Source organism: Dermacentor silvarum, chromosome 1, assembly GCF_013339745.2.
Source record: "Dermacentor silvarum isolate Dsil-2018 chromosome 1, BIME_Dsil_1.4, whole genome shotgun sequence".
NCBI lineage: Eukaryota > Metazoa > Arthropoda > Arachnida > Ixodida > Ixodidae > Dermacentor > Dermacentor silvarum.
In genome coordinates this window covers 6,035,961-6,058,362 of record NC_051154.1, presented here as the reverse complement: position 1 = coordinate 6,058,362, position 22,402 = coordinate 6,035,961, and the positions used below count along the sequence as shown (strand labels likewise).

The 22,402-nt window shown below is 47.5% G+C and overlaps 1 protein-coding gene across 3 annotated transcripts in view; it reads right to left on the bottom strand.

Annotated features, from left to right (window-relative positions):
- Positions 1-22,402, bottom strand: part of LOC119456281 (N-alpha-acetyltransferase 10-like) — a 71,332-nt gene that overhangs the window by 4,959 nt on the left and 43,971 nt on the right. Inside the window, exons 5-7 of one of the 3 annotated variants that reach the window (XR_007465285.1) lie at positions 18,480-18,640; positions 18,334-18,418; positions 17,454-17,571 (exon numbers count right to left, since the gene is read on the bottom strand). Coding sequence is in view for 2 of the 3 variants with exons in the window: in XM_049660874.1 (XP_049516831.1) it covers positions 17,506-17,571; positions 18,334-18,418; positions 18,480-18,640 (312 nt within the window). In the remaining variant the exon portion in view is untranslated. The remainder of the gene's footprint in view (positions 1-17,453; positions 17,572-18,333; positions 18,419-18,479; positions 18,641-22,402) is intronic. The other 2 variants (XM_049660874.1, XM_037717980.2) reach the window with 2 other exon arrangements.

Sequence of the window (22,402 nt, the reverse complement as noted above, 5' to 3'; positions counted from 1 at the left end):
AACACACTTATCACCCAATTTTGCAATCACCTGCGCTCCAGTTATTTCATGGATGAGCTGCGTCCTGCCACGGGACACAATCGTGCAATCATCCTCGATAGGTTTGAAGCCATGATCGCGACAATCAATCACCAAGAACCCACCGGTGCCATTTTTTACGTTATTGTGGTGTTCGCGGAGCCGATCATTGAGGCAATGCCCAGTTTGCCCGATATACTGCTTCCCATATGAAAGCGGGGAAGTTCGTCAAAAAGTTCCATAAAGAACCGCAAAAAGTTCGTCGAGTGTGTTCACCCTGTGGTGTACAACCTCCTGCTTTCATGTGGGAAGCAATACGAGCTGGGTTTAATAAGAAACCAAACTTTTGCTATAACACCTTTAGTGCTTATGGTACAACATTTTATGTCTCCTTCAAAGTAGTCCCCTCTACTGGCAATGCACTCTTCCCATCTTTTCTTCCATTTTTGGAAAGCCTCCTGGAATGCACTTTCGGGAATGGTGCGCAGGTCTCTTCTCGCATTGTCCTGGATCTCCTCTACGGTTTGGAAACGACGTCCTTTCAAGGTGGTTTTCAGCTTGGGGAATAGAAAAAAGTCTGCTGGGGCTATTTCCGGAGAATATGGTGGGTGGGGCACAACAGGAGTGTGGTGTTTCGCTAAGTAGCTGTGGACAAGGAGCGACGCGCGACCCGGGGCATTGTCATGATGCAACATCCAAGCCTGATTTTCCCACAATTCAGGCCTCTTACTGCGCACAGAATCTCTCAAACATGCTAGGATTCCCTGGTAAACTTCTTTGTTTACCGTCTGACCATGTGGCAACAAATTCCTGACGGACAATGCCTTTGCAGTCAAAAAACACAACCAACATCACCTTCATTTTTGACCGACTCATGCGTGCTTTTTTTTGGACGAGAACCTTTGGCCACCCACTGCAATGACTGCACTTTCGTTTCAACATCATAGCCATAAATCCATGGGCGCTATAACGTAAAAGGATTCCACACTGTTTTGATTCCAAACTCCTCACGTCAAATTTAAGTAACCACCGACGCAAGCATCGGGCGGTGAACCCCAGCGTTGTCTGAACAATGCAATCAAACAATCTCCTCGTTTAAAGGAGGTCACCTTTGTTCGCTTTCAAAACCAACAACATTGTCTACACTCAGCGGTTTTGCTTATCCAATTGGCTGACAACAGGCGAGGAACACGCTCTAGTAGAGAGGGTTTCGATGGGGCCGAGCCAGCGCAGTGAAAATAGATAACCACATGAAGAGGGTGGTGCCGGCTTCTCCGATTGGTCCGCTTCGCCTTACGTAACTTGCGGTGGCTGGTCGACAATTGCGGCGGCGTGCAACGGAAGGATAAGAATGCCGTTATAACAGATCCTCAGCAAGGAAGAGTAGGCAGAGCGATGTTGTATGCATGCCGAAAGTGCTCAATCACGTTTAACTGCCACGCAAAAAGGTTTATCATGCGCAAAAAATTACATGCTCACCGGCAGGTGCGAGTAGCGAGGGCCTGAGCGATCGGCGGGCAGCCATCTGCTATTTCTTTCGGAACGGGGCAGTCTGTGGCTATTCAGAAAATTTTTCAGTTTTGTTCGGCATATGAATGCATTTTTTTCGCATACACGTCACTTTGACGTGGTGAGTTTTCGTGGTTTTGTGAGGTCGCGTGACAGACAGGCGAAGCGGGCGTAGCCAGAAAACATTGGACCAATAGCAGAGGGCTAATGGTGTAAAGGCGTCGAATCAGGAATGATTATTTCTCTATTGTGCGGTTTAATCCATGCATAATCAGTGTGTACACGTTATATCAGATGGGGAGCTATCACGGTTTTCGTGACGTCGCGTGACAGACAGGCGAAGTTGGGAGTGGCCCGAAAATGCTTTGACCAATCGTGGAGGCTGATTGCAGAAATTGGAATCAAAACAGTTTGGAATCATTTTACGTTATAGCGCCCCATGTCTCATCGCCTGTTAAAAAGTTCTTAAGAAAGTTTTCATGGTCATTGGCAGTGGCGAGCAGTTCCTGGCTGATTTCAACACGGGCCTGCTTCTGTTTCGTCAGTCAACAAACGCGGCACGAATTTTGCACTGACACGATGCATCCCAAGTTTGTCACTCAAAATTTCATGACATGATCCTACGCTGATACCCACTTCATCAGCGACTTCTCGAACAGACAAACACCGATTTGCACGAATCACAGTTTGAACTCTCTCGACGTGGTCATTATCTGTGGATGTGGAAGGTCGTCCAGGCTTGGGATCGTCACCCGACCGCCATTCTTCCGTCTTCAAAATGCTTGAAGCAATCATAGCACTGCATGCGACTCATACAGTCCTCCCCGTATGCTTGGCTAAGCAACTGAAATGTCTCGGTGAAAGTTTTCACAACTTTGTAGCAGAACTTCACACACACACGCTGTTCTTCCAATTCCTTCATTGTCACTTTGGCACCAATCCGAAGAACAGCTTGTTCACGTGCTCACTTCAGCGGCTATAGCTCGCCAACTAACGGTAAGAGCAAAACGCGGCAAATGGCAGTTTATTGTCTAAACCTGCCGCTACATGCGCTCAGTAGCCGTAGCGCACTCCCTCTGCCGTTTGGCGCGCTATTTCAAAAGTTCGGTTTCTCTTTGAACACACCTCGTATATCGGGCAAACTGGGCGTTGCCTCAATGATCGGCTCCACGAACACTGCAATAACGTAAAAAATGGCACCGGTGGGTTCTTGGCGATTCATTGACGCGATCATGGCTGCAAACCTATCGAGGAGGATTGCACGATTGCATTCCGTGGCAGGACACAGCTCATCCGTGAAATCTCTGTTGCGCAATAATACTTTAGTAGCGCTGACTTAGTTCTTGTTACGGAGACATGGTTGAACCCTGGTGTCTCTAATAGTGAACTCACTCTGTCCACCGATTTCAATATTTTTTTGAAAGGACAGGTCAGATCAGTGCGGCGGCGGCACTATGATTGCCATAAAAAATAATTTTCAGGAACAACTATTAGACACCAACTCATATTTAGAACTTTTGTGGATTGTATTGGAACTGTCACCAGGCGCAACTTGTATCGTCGGGGTGTGCTATTGTCCACCAGACGCTTCTATTGAATTTGTGAACAATTTGAACGATTCATTTAGTTTTGTTCAGTACAAGCATCCAACATTACCAATAATATTAGCCGGGGATTTATTCATCCAGGAATAGACTGACAGACATGCACACCTGCGGGCGGTACAAAAAGAAATGAGTGTACGGAATTACTTGATACAATTTCATTGTTAAACTTGACGCAAATGGTTTCTCTCCGAACACGCGGAAGTTCTGTTCTTGATTTAGTGCTTACTACTTATCCAGAGAATATACGCATTCATGTACTGGAACGTATTAGTGAACACAATGCTATGCACAGCGAAGCCATGATAAAAGTCAAAAAGCCAGAAAAGACGAATATATATATATATATATATATATATTGTGAGCATTATTCATACGCTTCATATTCTCATCAGTACATTCTCATCATCACCGTTTTGGGGCCTGGTAGCGGGGCTCTCGCTCGGGAGAATAAAGGAGAGTCTGACTGCCTAAACTTTGTCTCACAAGTGGTGGAGCCTGCTGTCCGGTTCCTTCGTCCTCTCGCTGCCGGTCTCTCTCCAGCTTCACTTACGCTACATCCCTGGAGCTCCGCTCGGGTCGCCGCCTCTACCAACTACACTCGACCATGTCTCAAGACCAGCAGGCCACTACCGCGACATCCACCTTGCCTGCTCCGGCGAGAACCCCTGCTTGGACGGTCACCACCCCTCAGAAGGATCCACCGGTGTTTGCTGGACTTCCCGGTGAAGACGTTCAAGACTGGTTGGAGCTATACGAGCGCTTGAGTGACTTTAACCACTGGAACGAATCTGAAAAACTTAGGCACGTCGCCTTCTACCTTACCGGCGTCGCAAGAACTTGGTTTTATAACCACGAGCTCGATTTCGTCAACTGGAGCACGTTTAAACACCACCTACGCCAGATTTTCGCGAACTCTTCTGTCCGCTCAGATATTGCCAAGAAGCAGCTTGCTGAGCGTGTCCAGCGCTCAAGCGAGTCGTACACTTCGTACATAGAGGGCGTGCGCACCCTCTGCCGCCGTGTGAACACCTCGATGCCAGAGAGTGACCGTGTACGCCACCTGCTCAAGGGTATTGAGACTCTGGCATTCAATGCTCTTGTCGTGCTGAACCCCACTACCATCGCTGACATCATCAGTACGTGTCAGCGCCTAGATGAGCTTAATATGCTTCGCTTACACCCTGACACTTCTGATATCAAGGCGTCCAACGACAGCGAACTACGTGCCCTAATTCGCTCCATCATCCGTGAAGAGCTGCACGCCCACGCATCGTCTACCCCTCCTGAGGTCCATATGTCCCCTCCTGGTGCCGACCTCCGCCATATCGTGAGGGAAGAGATAGCTGCCGTGACCTGTCCACAAGTCCCGAGCCCGCAACCCATCCCTACGCCCACTTACGCCCAGGTTGCCTCTATAGTGCCACCCTCCCGGCAGCCATCACAGCAGGCACCTACGCCAACTTATGCTCAGGTTGCCTCCCTGGTGCCACCCTTGCAGCAGCCACCACAGCAGCCGCCTGCAATGCACGGGTCCCTGAATCCCATCACTGCGCGACCACCACCTCATGAATCTTACAACGCATGGAGCCCACCTCGACCTGTTTGCTACTATTGCGGCATCCGTGGCCACATTTCAAGGTTTTGCCGACGCCGTCCGCAAGATGAAAGGCGTGGCTATGACGGGTTTGAGAGGGATGAGTTTTCTGGCCCGATCCCACAACGGCGGCGTTCTTACTACGATTATTATCCGCAACGTTCCCCATCTCCGCAGGAATTCAATGCTGCCGGTTCATTATGTTTCCCGCGCCGTCGCTCTCCATCACCGATGCGGCGCTCCTCTTCCCCTCTTCGACCGGCTACTTCGTCCTCCGATCACCGCCCGGAAAACTAAATTGTGCAGCTTCAGGAGGGAAAGCTGCATCCATTGGACAACGTGAAACTCCTCCGACGCGCCCGTCAAATGTACTTTTGGTGTTTGTTGAAGGTATACGGACTGAAGCCTTGGTTGACACGGGTGCATCGCTTTCGGTTATTAGTACTGACTTGTGTTCTCGATTGCGAAAAGTGAAGACACCATATAATGGCCCTCCGCTTCGTTGTGCTAATGCAGTTCTTGTTCAGCCCTCCGGTGTTTGCACTGCACGTGTTTTCATTGATGGTATCCTTCACCACATTCAGTTTGCCGTGCTATCTTCGTGTACCTATACCATGATTTTGGGATGGGACTTCCTGTCCTCAGCGTCAGCTTTCATCTCTTGTCGCCAGCGCACTATTCATATGACAGACACTGAATCTTCGTCCGCTGTCGATGCTCACACACTACGTTTCATCACGTCTACCGATTGTTTAATTCCCGCGGGCAATGAGCATATCTTAACGCTGACTTCCGACACTATTGTTAATGGTGATGTGTTTCTTGCACCCAGGAGTCACTGCATCTCTGGCGAGCTTAGCATTACTCCTAGCCTGGTGCGTTTTCAGGACGGTAGAACGTTCGTCGCTGTTCATAACCCTACTTCTTTGCCAGTTGTGCTCTCCCAGGGCACCACTGTGACTTGCTTTACAGACACGGAACCTCTTTCGCTAGTACCTCTTCACACCGAATCACCACCTTTGTCTACCACAACTGATGATCATGCTGCTGCCACTGCTCTAAAGGACGCGATAAATCCCGATTTGACTGCTGCCCAGAAAGAAGACCTTTTGGCCCTACTGCAAAAACACAGCGCCTTATTTGACGTTAACTCCAAACTTCTGGGGCGCACTTCTGTCGCAGTGCATCGCATTGAAACCGAAGGCAGTTCTATTGTACGCCGCCGCCCGTATCGCGTGTCTTCCGTAGAACGGAAAATCATTGCGGACAACGTTGACGACATGCTTAAACGAGACATCATTTGACCATCGTCCAGTTCTTGGTCGTCTCCTGTTGTATTGGTCCGCAAGAAAGACGGCTCTGTACGATTTTGCGTCGATTATCGAGCACTTAATAAGATCACGCGCAAAGACGTATATCCGATGCCAAGAATCGACGATGCCATTTACTCCCTCCAGGGCGCTGAATATTTCTCAAGTCTAGACCTCCGATCTGGGTACTGGCAAATACCCATGGACGAAGCAGACAAGAGCAAGACAGCCTTTGCAACGCCTGATGGGCTTTACAAATTCAACGTCATTCAACGTCATGCTCCTGCAACATTTGAACGCATGATCGATACAGTTTTACGCGGCCTTAAGTGGAAGACCTGTCTGTGTTATTTAAATGACATCGTTATTTTTTCTACAACTTTTCGTCAGCATCTTGAGCGTTTCCAACGCTGGACTCCAACTCAACACAAAAAAATGCCATTTTGCCCGAAAGAACATCAAAGTGTTGGGGCACCTTATCAGTAAAGATGGCGTTCGACCAGATCCCGACAAGGTTGCTGCCGTGCTTCGCTTCCCTCCACCCCGAAAATCAAAAACAATTATTAAGAAGCTTCTTGGGCCTGGCATCCTACTTCCGCCGCTTCATCAGTCATTTTGCTGCTACGGCGTCGCCGCTGCACAAGTTGCTGACGTCGGGCACTGCTCTCACTTGGACAGACAACTGCGAGCTTTCTTTCCAAGCCCTCAAGCAAGCCTTGACATCTGAACCCGTCCTGTGTCACTTCGATGAGAACGCACCAACTTGTTTGCACACCGACGCTAGTGGCCATGGGATCGGTGCTGTCCTTCTACAGCGTGATACCACTACACGAGAGAGAGTCGTTGCTTATGCCAGTCGCGCATTAACGGCTGCCGAAAAGAACTACTTGATAACAGAACAGGAATGCCTCGCAGTAGTTTGGGCCATACAAAAGTTTCGACCATATCTTTATGGACGCCACTTCACAGTCATAACCAACCACCATGCCTTATGCTGGTTGTCGTCAATGTAAAATTTGTCTGGACGCCTTGGTTGCTGGGTGGTCCGATTACAAGAGTACGATTTCGACGTTGTCTACAAGTCTGGGAAAAAGCATCAGGATGCTGACGCTTTGTCTCGCTGCCCCCTGCCACCATTATCTTTGAGCACGTCTCTCCATTGCTCACCACTTGATAATAAGACTAAGTCTCCACTTGCGTTATTACCTCTAGCGGTTACCGACACGCCATCTTCTCTCTAATCGCGGAACTCGGTTCGCCTCGTGTCAACGTTCTGATCCCTACTGCAGCAGCATCATCCAACGCCTCTGCAGTACTATTTCTGCACCAAATGCCCGATTACGTCGACAACTGCGACTATTTAAGCTCGACAATGACGTGTTGCACCACTACATTTACAACACCGACGGCCACCACTGGGTACCTGTTCTTCCACGTTCGATGCGCACGCAAATCCTTGAAGCCTCTCACGACAACCCATCCACTGGCCACCTGGGTTTCCACAAAACATACCACCGCGTTAGGAGCCGTTTCTTTTGGCCGGGCATGTCTACCTTTGTGGCCAAGTACGTCGCTTCTTGCGTCCAGTGTCAACGGCGGAAACGACAGACTTCACCTCCTGCTGGCCTTTTACAGCCCATCCCATGTCCCGAGACACCTTTTGCCATCGTTGGAATTGACCTGGTCGGACCTCTACCCATGACGCCAGCAGGTTATCAATGGATCGTGACAGCTGTCGACCACCTCACACGGTACACAGAGACCGCACCTCTACGCTCTAGTTCCGCCTCAGACGTTGCCGGCTTCTTTCTGGATGCCATTGTGCTGCGTCATGGTGCACCTCGTGTACTGTTGAGTGATCGCGGCAAGACTCATGTCAACAATGATCGAAGAAGTACTCAGAGCATGTGGCACAGTTCATAAGACGACATCCGCGTACCACCCCCAGACAAATGGCTTAACAGAGCGATTTCATCGCACGTTAACAGATATGATAGCAATGTATATCGGGCCAAGCCACGACAACTGGGACAAACTTTTACCTTTTGTGACGTTTGCTCACAACACTGCCATCCAGCGAACTACAGGGTACTCACCCTTCTACCTCGTTTACGGCCGTTCGCCGACATTCACCATCGACGCCGCTTTCTTAACTGCCCCAACTAACACCTCGGCCAGTATACCAGAACAGTTCGTCTCGCGACTTGACGAATGTCGTGACCGTGCTCGCTTCAACACAGAAGTCAACTCGACCGCAAGCAACGTTACAACATCTCTCGTCGTGACGTCTCCTTTCGTCCTGGAGATGAAGTGCTCCTTTGGACGCCCATTCGTACACCCGGTTTGTGTGAGAAGTTTGAATCGCGCTTTCTTGGCCTTTACATTATTAATGAACAAACATCCCCAGTGAACTATCGCGTTACTCCCATCGAGGTTTCTTCCGACCATCGTTATCGTGGTTCAGAGATTGTTCACGTTTCGCGTCTCAAACGATTCGTTCGGCGCCTCCCTCCTGGCTAAGTCGCGGCCTGGCTGGCCGCTTGCGCGCGCGGGGAAATTAGTGTGAGCATTATTCATACGCTTCATATTCTCATCTGTACATTGTCATCATCACCGTTTTGGGGCCTGGTAGCGGGGCTCTCACTCGGGAGAATAAAGGAGAGTCTGACTGCCTAAACCTTGTCTCACAATATATACAACTACAAACGGGCGGATGTGGAGCACCTTCTATCCGACTTGTCATCTTTCTAAGATAATTTTTTTAAAATTTCCATAATCGAAATACTAACGAAAACTGGCGAATGGCTCACGAGAAACTCTTACAACTAAAACATCAATGCATTCCTAAAATCACTATCAGTCACAGCCCATGGATCACCTTGCACGTAAAGCGGTGCATCAACAAGAAAAAGCGCTTGTACTCAAAAGCCGGTTTCTCAGACTCTGATGGTGATTGGGAAAATTATAGAAAGCAAACAAGTTTATGCAATATAAAGAAATAATAGCTAAAGACAAAATTTCTAAATGACAATTTACATGCTTTGCTAACAAATACTAAAACATTTTGGAAAGTGGAATTTCCAGAAGATATCCCAGTATTAACCATTCATTTAACTAAGGACGGTGAGATTTTGTCCCCATCAGAGGCTGCGTAAGAGTTAAACCTATTCTTTGGTTCGGTTTTCACTGAGGAGGAGCCCTTTTCTGCTGATCTAAAATTTGACTCCATTATCGCCACTATGAATGATATTGTCACATAGTAGTGACGCTGAAGAAAACAGTCGTAAAACTGTACAACGGAACTGGTTGTTTATTGGGCGAACCTGTGCCCACAAAAGCAAGGTACACTCAAAGCACAACGAAAGCGGCGAACACAGTCGGCGGTCGTCGAAAATCTGATCAGCGGCGAGACGCGTCGGCTTTTATACCTGAGTCATCGAAGGTTCCAGATTAATCCCTGATGCCCGCGTGTCTTCCAGAAAGTTCTAGACAATTCGCGTCGGTCACACAATCAGATAACATAAGCGTCGGTGATAACAGGCAACGAAAAGAAGCATCGATAACGTTCTAGAAACTTCCGATACAGGCGCGTCCTGCGCCGAGCGATAACGTTTAACATTTGTTAGCCGGTGGAAAGCGGCCACCGGTGAAAGATAAACATGTATATGTGTCAATATCGTGATCGCTCATGAAGGAATCGAATTAGCTATTGAACGTCGCAAAATAACTCATCACTTGGTCCAGACGGTATGTGCCCTAAATTACTTAATACTAAGCCGGTCATATCACACATTTTGGCAGCTATATTTCAACAATCTATTGACACAGGAGATGTGCCTGAAGCCTGGAAAATTTCTTGTGCGACTCCGATACTGAAATTAGGCGATCCCTCCGTGCCATCAAATTACAGGCCCATCTCCCTAACCAGTATGCCTTGCAAATTACTAGGACACATCACATCATCCGCAATAATGAACTATTTAACCGAGCACAATTATTTTACTTCTAACCAATATGGTTTCCAGTGCGGTCGTCTATGTGAAACACAATTATTCGAATTAGTCACAGACCTCCATCATGCTGTTCCCATACTAAATGATGCCATATTTATCGATTTTGCTAAAGCATTTGATAAGGTGCCTCACAGTCATCTGATAATGAAACTTGACTGCCTTAACATAAACAGAAATATAACTGGATAACTAGTTTTTTATGTAACCGTTATCAATTCGTTACTGTGAATGATTGCTTGTCTTCATTGATTCGTTAAATCCAGGGTACCACAAGCCGTGGCCTAGTGGTAGAGCACCCGCCTCGGCTGCGGGAGGCTATGGGTTCGATTCCCACCGCCGCCGGGCACCCACTGGTTCAAATGGGTACAAGCATGCCCCGGCCTGGCGTTCGGCTTTCTTCAGGGATGATGCGCTTGGGAAAGGAGCCTGCGCCTTGAATTCCCGTCGAAACCAACGTGAGCACGGAAAAAAAGTGATGTCTGGGCCGCTCCCATGGCGGTCATTTCCCATGTGGCGCCCCAAGCACCTATTGAGGTGGGGGCGCCTTCGAGTTGAGGTCAAACACCCCTTTCCAAGCGTTGAGGTCCCATAATGGCCGAGCACCAGGCCGGGAGCGCGCTTGTACCTATTTCACCGGTAGGTACTCGGCGGCAGCACTTGCCTCCCACAGCCGCGGCGGATGCGCGTCTACAAGGCCGTCTGTGGTTGGACAAGAGGCGCCCAGAGACAAGAGCTGAAATCCCTATTGGGCCCTCTTTCGAGATGTGGACCCCCACGACAGCCGAGCACCAGGCCAGGGGACATCTCTACCCATTAGAAAAACCGGTGGGTTCCCGGCGGCACCGGGATTTGAGCTCGGTACCTCCCGCATACGAGGCGGATGCTTTACCGTTAGGCCATCGCTGCGGTCTGCCTCAGAGTAGCACTGACATATACTGTAAGTCAGGTGTTCTCGTTCACAGTGCACAAAATCGTGCGCTGTGCGAAACGAGACAAACGCAACAGCTCGCGTGCGCGAGCGTCAGTGGAAGTGCACCGCACAGCAAAAAAAGCCAGAGAGAGAGAGAGAAAAAAAAAAGAAGGCGGGGCGGAGCCCCTGCCATATGCATCACGCAATCCTCCAGCTCCAGTATAGGAGAACGCAGGGAAGAAATTTCGCTTGCGGAGGCTAGACGGGACAAGTGGAGAGAGTGTCTACGTGGGCGGTTAAGCTTGGCTCCTGAAATCATGGGTTCGCAGCACTGAAATATTTCTATTTCGGCTATTGATGAACCCATTTGAGAAATCCTTGACGTAGAACGCTCCCTAGAGGGCAGGTAACAACTTCCAGCATATAACCAAAATTTGCTATGTGGCCTGGTGAAGGGCCCTCTAAGGCGAGAATGCAAAATATGCAGAAACAGAGCAAGTAGAGTGTTGCAAGACTGATCGCCATGGAATGCACCATGCCGATTTGGATGACAAAAAGAATGCCTTAAAGGGCCCCTCACCAGCTCTGGCCATTTTGAGCTGACAAGCGCAGTGCATACAACACGCGCTAACGATCGTGTCTGATAAGTATTACATCGCAATGTGCCATGGAAAGAGATGAAATTTCAAACCGAATGCCGTTTGCCCTTCTTCTTGCAGGTGCCACGCTCCAAGCCAGAAGGTTGACGTATATGCATAAGTGCGCCTGCGTACATGTGTCTGTGCTGTGACGTCGCTCATAGTGACACGTGACCTCGAGAATTATTCAAGGCAACATCTGTTATTTGTGTAATCTGTTGCTTAAATAGATGAATTAAAGTTTAAAGAAATAATAAAACACAGAAACTGAATGTTTGCATGTTCTTGTTTTACTTCGCACCGCAGCAAGAGAGATGTACTTCCGTTTCGTCCGCTTGTTCTCACGTTGTGCAGTCGTGGGCACTGACAACGAAACTATGTCATTTTCTACAGTGTTCCAGTGCGCGATCATGCTCTGTAATGCGCTTGCGTCTGCCTCAGTGTTTGTGCAGCACTGACTTATACCACTAGTCAGGTGTTCTCGTGCTCAGCGTGCGATCGAGGCCGTCACCGGAAGTGCGGTGCACAGCAAAAAAAAAAAAAAAAAAAAAGCCGGGGCCCGCGACGCATGCATCACGCACTTGTCCGGCGCCAGCATGGGAGAACACAGGGAACGAATTTCAATTGCGGAAACTAGATGGGGCAAGTGGAGAGATTCTCTCTTTTGGCAGTGGTGCTCGCCTCCTAAAATAATGGGTTCGTGGCCCTTAAATATCTTGGCTATCACTGAATAAATTTGAAAAAATCTTGCGGTAGAACGCTCCCCAGAGGGCACGTAACAGCTTCCAGCGTATAACCAAAATTTGCTGTGGCCTGGTAAGGGGCCCTTTAAAGATGGTACTTTACCCAAAGCTGTGCTATAGTGCTTGCGCCCCAGTGCATGTACAGTGCAAATTTCCAGTGCACAATTCCACCAACAAAAACCACTGCCTTGGCACTTGTCACACCTTTTTCGGTCTCAGTAATCAGGGCCATTGGCTCAAAGCTTGTTTCATATCAGAGTCACGGATATAGCACCAAAGTTGGTTGCCCGTGATGATGTTCAAAAGAAAACCTGCTTCACTTCTCATGTGAATTTTCACCTCCTGGCGCAAAAAAGAAAGTGTTCTTTTGGTGCTGCATGAGAGATAGGAAACAAAGTTCATGGTAACGCATACCATGTCCAAGTCCCCACTCAAAATTCGCAGACAAGAGCTTTACATTAGGCATTCAATTACGTAGTGCTGATACTCATTGATTTTTTCTGTAACCTTTTCAATATACTTGCTGGTAGCAATGGGGAAAGGCTGACCGGAACTAGGTCAACTCCTTTCTCCTACCATACAAACCACTCGTATATGGCTGAGTATATGGCCTCAAGAAAGGCTGTGTGGAGCACTTTTTTAAGATGGTAACCTCACTGGTCGACAGTTACGCAAGAGGAGGAAAGTGACAACCATCCAATACAAGCGACAGTGGCCTCAGCTTGGCTACTGATTAGTGGGCAAACACTGAGTGCGCAAAGCCACTGTGGTTTATTCTGGGGTTCCCTGCTTGTAAAAATCTGCAATAAAGAAAAATAACAATTTCCTCTGCCATACACACAATCAATTAGCTAAATAGATGAATGAAAATAAACCTCCTGAACATACAACTTAATGAGGTCACTGTTAAGCATCATCTTGAAACAATGGCTTGCCAATCTAAGATAGAGTTTGGATAACATTTTAGCGGCTGGCGAACAAGGACAGAGGGGAGATGTAGACAACACGATGTGCTAAATTCAACATTTTGTTCCTGGGAAAATTCATACTTTTATATACCATGCACGAAAGCGCCACTCTTAAATACGCCAATCTGCTCTTTCCAAAAAAGGCAGTCTCTTTATCAAGAATGTCATTAGATGCAGTGATTACACAGCTTTCCTGACTCCGCCTGGTAGTCTGTCCCGTTTGCCAAAGGACAATGGCAGTGAGATTGTGAAGAGGCAGTGGTATGCGCACTGCCACTGTCCAGTGCTAGGAAATACATAGCGCAAATGGACATTGTCTTCAAGGGGCCCTGAAACACTTTTTATCGATATCGAGATATGCAGTTCTGTATACGATGCGCCAAACTCTGAGACTATTCCCCAACATAGTTGAGTTCACGGCGTCTCCACGGGTATCTTGTTCCTTTGCTGTACTACAGTGCACGAGAGAAAGATATGCGCGGCTGTGTTTTCTTGCACCGAGTGGCATGAGTAGCACATCATTATTCACACTTATTTGTACGGCACTCCCACAATTTTCTAGGGTTGAACAAACGTCGTATTTATGTTCGCTCGTGCAAGTACGTCGGCAGCACACACATCAGCTTAAAGGCACCGATATAGTTTGGCACAACGGACGGCGGCGAAAATAGCGTCCAGCGCAGTCAGCGTGACCAGCAGCACTCAGCGCGCTTTACCGCAAGAATAGACGATGTCCTATCTCACGCCATAGCCACTAGACCAGAGTGAATTGTGCACTAGCTTGGCTGGCCGACAGAATGCTGGACAGTTCAGATGCACTGAAGCGAGCATACCAAGTTTGCACTTTCGCCAAACACAAAAGTGCTTGCTCGCCACGCACATGCGTTACGCCAATAGCTGATCACCGCGCTGCTGCAGGCCATGTACAATGTGCCAAACTAGAGGGCAAATTTTAGACGATCCTGATAACACTGGCGAGACGTATCCCTGGTGGCATGCTGAAAACACCGAACTATATCCACGCCTTAAAGCGATCGATGCCACACTCGCGTTGAAAAGATTCCTAATGCTACGAACTTCGACCATGATGATGTGACACACCTCAAGGTGGTATGCAACTCAGAAAACAGATGACCTGTTCCAGTCAGATGCTGGCGCTCGGGCCGACTCACCATGCACCCAGAGTACAGTGCAGTCCACTTATAACAATATCAAAAAGAATAAAAATCCGATCATCATAACCAATCATCGCCATATCGAGACTGCCGTAAAGAGGCGAAAAAAAAAAAAGACTTGACTATACCTTTGTAATTCCAAAATCAAATTTGCCACTTGCGATAAAACGACGTTGTAAAAAGTAGGCTGTGAAAAATAAAAAGTTTATACCTCTAAATAGCATTTCAATTGTTAGGTGCGCCGAAATAGTCACAAATCTGAACTTGCTTTCGTGGAAGTTTCAGCTTCACAATCGCAGTGTGCATAGAGTCTGGCTGCTGCGTGAACACTGGCGGCTATAATTTAGCATGCATGAAATCAATGAGCAACTCAATCGACGACAGAGCACTTTGGTTGATCATCAGGGTCAGTGTCAAAGAAAGGCCACTGTCAATCTCATCGTCACTGCCGCTGCTGTCGTCGCCTCCATTGCGACAACGATCGCTCCTTCGGAGATCTCTTCGCAGATTGAGGCAGCACTATCTCCACTCAGAAACTCCTCCATTGAAGCACCACCTATTTCATCGTCGATAGCGACGTGCTCCCAAAGTTCAGTAATGTCAGCGGCCTCCACCGTGTTAGTTTCACCCAGGGGGTTTCGTCCTGGCCCATAAAGCCTGCCTTTTCCGTTGATCGGCATGGCCTCTGCTTCCAGCCTTCATGATTGTGGCGCTCCCACCTAATCGTTTTCATAATCGTTGATATCATCGACTGCGCGAGCTCTTACTGCTTCGAGTCTTGCAAAATTTGCAGCTTCGTTTCAAGCGACCCAGCCTTGCACTTGGTCAGCGCACCTCCCGCGGCACATTTCTGCGCTCACTGAGAGAGAGAGGGAGATTGTAAAGAAAGCGCAGGCACCGCTCGCTTATCGTTCTTTCTTGCCCCCCCCCCCCTCTCCACCTCTTCTATGGACGCTTATGCAACCACCAGCGATGCGGATGCAAAGCAGCTGGCACAATCTTGTGCACGCTGCGCCAACTTGCGATGCTATTCGTGGTTTTCGCAATCTGTGTGCGGACGGGATGCGCTGCACGGTAATGGCGGCAGATACGAACTCGCGTAGGCAAACCCCCCCCCCGTCTTGGTTAAGGGCAACTTAAGGCCCAACCACAAGGAAGAAATCTTCGATGGATTTTCGGCGTCAGCGCCAACCGGCGGCACTGAGAACAACGCGCCACTGGTTCACGCTCACTCAGCACCCCAAGACCGAGCAGGCCAGACTGCAGCGCCGACAGCGGAAGTGGCAGTAGAAGCAAGAGGCCTCCGAGACGGCGTGATGTGAGCGAGCTCAGAGGCCTTTTACAAAGCGAGCTTCCGGTGCTGCCATCCGCGAGTGCCTCGTCCGCGTCCTAAGCATCCGATCGCTCGCACACGCTCCGGCAATTGCAAATGGTGCAGCTTTGTACGGTATCATAGATAATGATGTACTCATTTCCAGACAGGGACATGCAAGGAATGCCGAAGTGCACACTTATAGCGAGCACGACAGCTGCTGGTGATGCTATGTCACTGGTGCTACGTGTTGCAGTACAGACAAGCTGCAAAATACTGTATATATTTGCACCAGAGTTACGGCCAATTTTTATTAAGTTTTAAAACTACAAGAAGTCCTTATGAAGTAAAAACGATTGTTCTGTTAGCGCGACATTTTGCAAAACTGGCCGGCTAATTTCGGGGGCATTAAGAAGAGAGAATCTGGCCACTTGCACCACGCTTGAAATACGTCGAAGCCGAGAGTCTCTTGTGGTCGAGAGCCGCCAATAAACTTCGATGAGTGCCGACACCGCGTGCCACCGGCCATTGCCGACAATTCGTTCCTTGTTGTTGGGCCTTTAGGAATGCAAATTTCACGATTATTCTGCATGAAAAACAATGCCCAGAAGCAAAATTCTGATCGCTACATATGTTTTTTTTTCTCATAGCCCTAGTGCATAAGTTGATACTCTTAAGTCGACTCTTTGTTATAACCGATATATCATTATATGTGGTATCGTTACAAGTGGACTGCACTGCAGTACACTCTACCTAGAGCCACGTCACCCACAGAGACAAATCAGAGCATGCGGTCGGCCTCGGTATCTGCTCTCCGCAGCAAACGCAGCCACATGTAACTGTAGTGTGCACAACAGGCTGAAGTAAGTGAAAATCTCCGTTTCGAATTTCAATAAGAATTACCTACTTTTGAAAGAAGCTGACTATCGATAGTCTGCTCATGCTCGGCTGCACCCGCCCATGTAGGCATGAGTGCAAGCCTACATATATGTGATATCGTTACAAGTGGACTGCACTGTTGTACACTCTACCTAGAGCCACGTCACCCACAGAGCCTGTTGTGTGCACTACAGTTGCATGTGGCTGCGTCTGCTGCGGAGAGCAGATACCATGCTCTGATTTGTCTCTGTGGGTGACGTGGCTCTAGGTAGAGTGTACTACAGTGCAGTCCACTTGTAGCGATACCCCATATATGTAGGCTTGCACTCGTGCTCCAGCCTAGCCAGGCTATGTGGTGCAAACTGGCTTTGTCCTGCACCAGCTTGACCGATGGAGAGAAGCCACATCCAAATTGCACATTTTGAAGTGCTATCAATAGCTCACTATGAAGCAATCTTTTACAAGACGTCTAGCCAGGGGAAGCCAGGAATGAGTGCGCACTGGCAAATGTACGTGTGGTGTGACCTTAAGTTTCGCGTGGTTAGAGGCTCGTTCAAAACAATAGAAATTAGTGAGACCGGACAGCTACAACCCTGATAAGCATTGTGGCCCAAGTTTCATGTCTACACGGGAAGGTGCAGCCGAGCATGAGCAGACTAGCTTCTTTGAAAAGTACGTAATTCTTATTGAAATTCGGATTCGAGATTTTCACTTACTTCAGCCTGTTTAGTAAACTGCAATAACAAATACACACAGTAACAGCAGGAAGAAACACACCGATCCAAACAAACTTCTTGATTGATGTCAACTATCGGCCAATGGCAGCGTTCTATGGGAAACTGCCCGCTGAAGTCAAGGGGCAGCTGCCGGCAACCCCGAAAGGGTGAGAAGGCCTCTGTTGAAAAGAGAGTGTTTGAGAAAAAAGTGAGTTCACGCTCCACTCGTGAGCCCCACGCGCCATGAACGAGTGCAAAATTTGGCTGAGAGGTTCACAGCAGCGCATGCTATCCGCGAAATGCATTTTTTTCACCAAGTCTGATGGGTGGTTCAGGGCCCCTTTAATGACCATCTAAGAGAAGATTGTTTACATGTAAAAAATTACCGTGACAGTCATCTATCTGTTCACTGTCAGGAGTGTGGCTACGCTCCTTTGTTTACAGATTGTGTGATTCTTGCCAGGCACAAAGATAAGGATGTTTTCGAAATTACAGAGGAGCCGGCTATCAGGCAGAGTGGTGAAATCTGTGTAGTCAGTCGTCTATTAATCTTCTTGATAAAGAGACAGCCCTTTTGGAAAAAGCAGTTTGATGTGTTGACCAGGAGTGGCACTTTTGCGCATGGTATATATAAAATTATGAATTTTCTCAGGAAGAAAATGTTGAAGTTAGTGGATCATGCTATCTACGTCTCCCCTCTGTCCTTGTTCGCCATCCACTAAAATGTTATCCAAGTTCAAATACCAACACGCCCAACATACAGCAATGCAAAGATAGAGCTTGCAGATGTAATCTATTTTTGTTTTCCTGAATATTCACATCCGTGTTCTTTCAGTTGCACCCCAACACAAAAGTAAAAGGAACGTGAACTGCGTTGGTTACCGCATAAAAACCAAGCATCCCTACCAACTAGGCTTAGAGAAGACAGGATCGCACTGTACCTGGGCTGCAAAGCTCACAAGGTCTCTCTTCATGGCATATGCATCTTCACCATCAGCATAGTATTTTGGCTCAATCTCATTGATCCTGGGCATAAAAAGGGACTGTTGTTATACAGCACAACAAAGGCAGAGAGGTGATCACTCACATGAATCCAAGAGTGTTAGTGTAGAGGTGGAGAGCTGCCCGATTACTCTTTCGCACATGCAGAGACACATACTTGGCGTTGAAGCATTCCACCATGGCACGAGATGACTGGTCCATCAGCTTCTGAGCCAGGCCCAGGCGCCTGTGCGACCTCTTTACAGCCTGAAAGAATGTACAGTTGAAAGCCCTTTTACTACTAATAGTAAACACCTGCATGACAAGGAGCCGGACTGCTTTTGTATCTCTAAATTATGCATTGTGCCTCTTTCACAAAGTAAAATAAGCATCTCTGATCTATCTTTACAAATATAAAGTTTTGCACTATAAATTCGCACATTGTGCGGCCTAATGTGTATTTTATTTGTTTACTCAAAGTATTGTGTGAGAGGGGTTCACTGTGTGAAGGTCAACCACAGGTCTGCAGGTTGACTTCCATAATATCTCCAAATGCTGCACACAATGGCACATAGAGAGTAATGTTTCTAAATGTAGATCTATGCCAATCTCCTGTACTAACTGACCTTGCCCTCATTACTCCATTAACATCTTCCTTGAATCAGTTATCACTTATAAATACCTGGGTGTAAACATTACTAATAGCCTGACGTGGAATAAGCACATCGAATACATAACATCCAAAACTAATCACATGCTTGGTTACTTAAAACGGAATTTTCCTCTTGTACCAGCTTAAAAAAAAAAAAAATTATGGGGTTTTACGTGCCAAAACCACAATCAGATTATGAGGCACGCCGTAGTGGGGGACTCCGGAAATTTCGACCACCTGGGGTTCTTTAACGTGCACCTAAATCTAAGTACACGGGTGTTTTCGCATTTCGCCCCATCGAAATGCGGCCGCCATGGCCGGGATTCGATCCCGCAACCTCGTGCTCAGCAGCCCAACGCCATAGCCACTGAGCAACCACGGCGGGTTTGCACCAGCTTCTCTTAAAAAGCAGGTGTATCTCACATACGTACAACCTAACCCGGAACATACCTCTTCCATCAGGGATCCTACTTACGATACGTTAACAAAGTTGCTTAAAAGCGTACAGAACCGTTCAACCCGTTTCATCTCATCGAAGTATGATCGCACCACCAGTGTCACCCACACGAAACTTAAGCCTAGCGTCCCATCTCTCGTCACTCACAAGAAATTGTCCCTTCTTTGCCTTTTCCACAAAATATACTACCACAACAATGCCTTAAGGTTACTCTGCATCTCTTCTCCTTCTCGAATTGATCATCAGCATAAAGTAAGCGTTCCCTGACAGAACAGTGAAGTATCTTAACTCAATCCTTCCAATAACAGGCGAGACTGGAATAATCTGTCTGCATCTTTGGTCAACATCACAGATCCCCATCGATCTTGCACCGTGCTTACTAATGCCATCTAACATGTACCTCACATCAAATCTTTTCACACCTCACTTCTGTAGTCTGCTCCCCGTGTTATTTATTTGTGGCTTATTACTGTGATTATTGCTGCACTATACTGTACTGAAGTGTCATTTTTTTTATATTGTTACCATCGCTTCTGTTCTATTGTGTCGTCTTACCATGTACGTCACTCTTAATGCTATGTTAGCCTCTCCCCTATAATGCTTTCTATAAGCCCTGAGGGTAAATGAAATAAACAAATGGCTTTAATAAAACTTGTTGTTGGGCTAGTTGGTACATTCTTCATACAACGATAGGACGCAACACATCAAGGAAAAAATACAGGTGAAAGGAAAGAGCGTCACGTACAAAGGAAAGGTGACGCTCTTTCCTTTCACCTGTATTTTTTCCTTGATGTGTTGCGTCCTATCGTTGTATGAAAAAACAAATGGTTGTAGGTGTTGGTATTATGGAGGATGGAAAAAAACTCTACCTCAGTAGTTCCTTGCAGCCCTGTGGAAGCTACAGGACATTTTAACCAATAAGAAGGCTGAACGCCCCTCAAAATGTGTTCATCCGCGCCGTGTCATCTGCTCAGCATCTGCTCTGCCCTCCTCCATGGTTGGTGGATCGACAGAACAAATGTTTTGGCGTTGTAACAATAAGCTGCACTTATTTCAATGCGACAGCTGGGCTCCGCTTCATCTATACACTTTCTCAGCAGTTCCTTGCAGAATCTTTAGCCAGTAGTAATGGCAAACGTCTCTATAAATGTTCACCCGTGCCGCGTTGTATGCTCGACGTTAGCGTTTGCTCACCACCTACCATACTAGAGCGGCGTAATAACTGGAAGATGCAGTGAACAATTAGACCTTTATGGCATTTCGCATCGTCAATGCATCGCCAGTGCTAATGCTGTGGCGCTATCTGCTCACTGAAAATGAAACCACTTTTACAGCTAGGCACCACCTCTGTAGTCCTAGCAGTGCCAAAACAAACATTGTATCTCAAGAGTAATGACAAAACACACCCGAAAACACGATGGCACTGAGCAATGACTGACTCGACCAGTCATTTCTTGCTGTCAGGGCAGAGAGGCTCGAATTTGGATCGAAGCGGGCGGTCTGGTTTGCATAGGCGCTGCCAAATTGCTACGTAAACGCGGTTAAGGTAGCTATTACAGTTACCGGTGGTAAACGCAGTAGGGGAGGAATGGGACACTTTTCACAAATGTATGTTTAGTTTTGTTTATTTTGAATGTAAAAAGATGTTTGATGAATTATAGTACAAGTCAAAGCATGCTGCACAAAAACGTTTCTAATGGCTCAAATGTGTCCCCATCCCACCCCTCCCTTTGGGTGGAGTGGGACATCACTTGGGAGGAATGGGACAACTGTAACGCATTGGTCCCAATGTATTCAGTGAACATTATAAGCCGATAGATCAACATCAAACTTTATGAAAGATTGCAAACGCTTTGTGCCCCCGATAGTTTTTGGCACTGCCAGCTTCATCACTATGTCTGTCATTGGTACAGTCCCTATACCTTTCTGAGGAGGAAAGTAAAACTTCCAGCTCTCTTCTTCCTTTCGCAGGAACTGGACACAGACGTCAATGTTGCCACTGCTCTCGACTTTATCCATGTAATAGACGCGAGATTTTTTTTTTTTTACTGAACCTGACAAGAACAACGCCACCTTTTGTCACTTGAACAGCTTCATTCAGCCAATCGGCCTCAGAAATGTTGTGCCTCTCATTACCGAAACCTTACGTGTCACTGTCAGAATCGTCAAATGCAACGACAACAGTCTCTTCTTCACTTAAAGAACTGATTGATATCCTTCTGAAGTCGTGTCTTTTTTGGATGAGTAGTGGCAACAGTCCTAACTGCATTAAGCGCTCTTTTTTTCAGACTCTGTCGCGCAAACATCTCTGCAGCTTCTTGTTCAATCGCATGCTTATCTGGCGTATCTGTAAGAACTTTTGTCCTGCCTTTCTTCCTTTTTTTTTTTTGCCCTATCTTACGTGGTGCAGCCTTAGGGTAGGGCCTGAGGTCACTTGGAACATCGGCATGGAGATGCAGTTGACGTTGAGGCTGCTTTATTGACGATAGGTGTGATGACATCTGTAGAGATGTTTCAAGCTCCGTTGGTGCGTGTCTCAGATTTACAAACACTTTCCAGAAGGCTTGAGCTGTTCGTTTCACTGATGATGGTGGCTGCCTGCTGTGACACCTCTCCGCTTGGGGATGTTATGGGTTGGCCAGTTACTGATGACATCAAATAGTCATCTGGAGTGAAGGGTTCGCTATTGAAAGGACAAATGCCCATTTTCTGAAAGCCCAAGATTATGTTCTTTTGCGTCACCGTTAATACGTAGGCGGATCCCAACAGTTCTCCAACACTGTAGATGGAAATAGCCTTCTCTTGGTTATTTATGAGCCAATCAATGCAAGCAGCGTTGTACCGAGATTTGAATGGTCCATACATGGACACATCAAGTGGCTGCAGGCGGTGGCGACAGTGTGGGGGAAAGGTCAGCAGG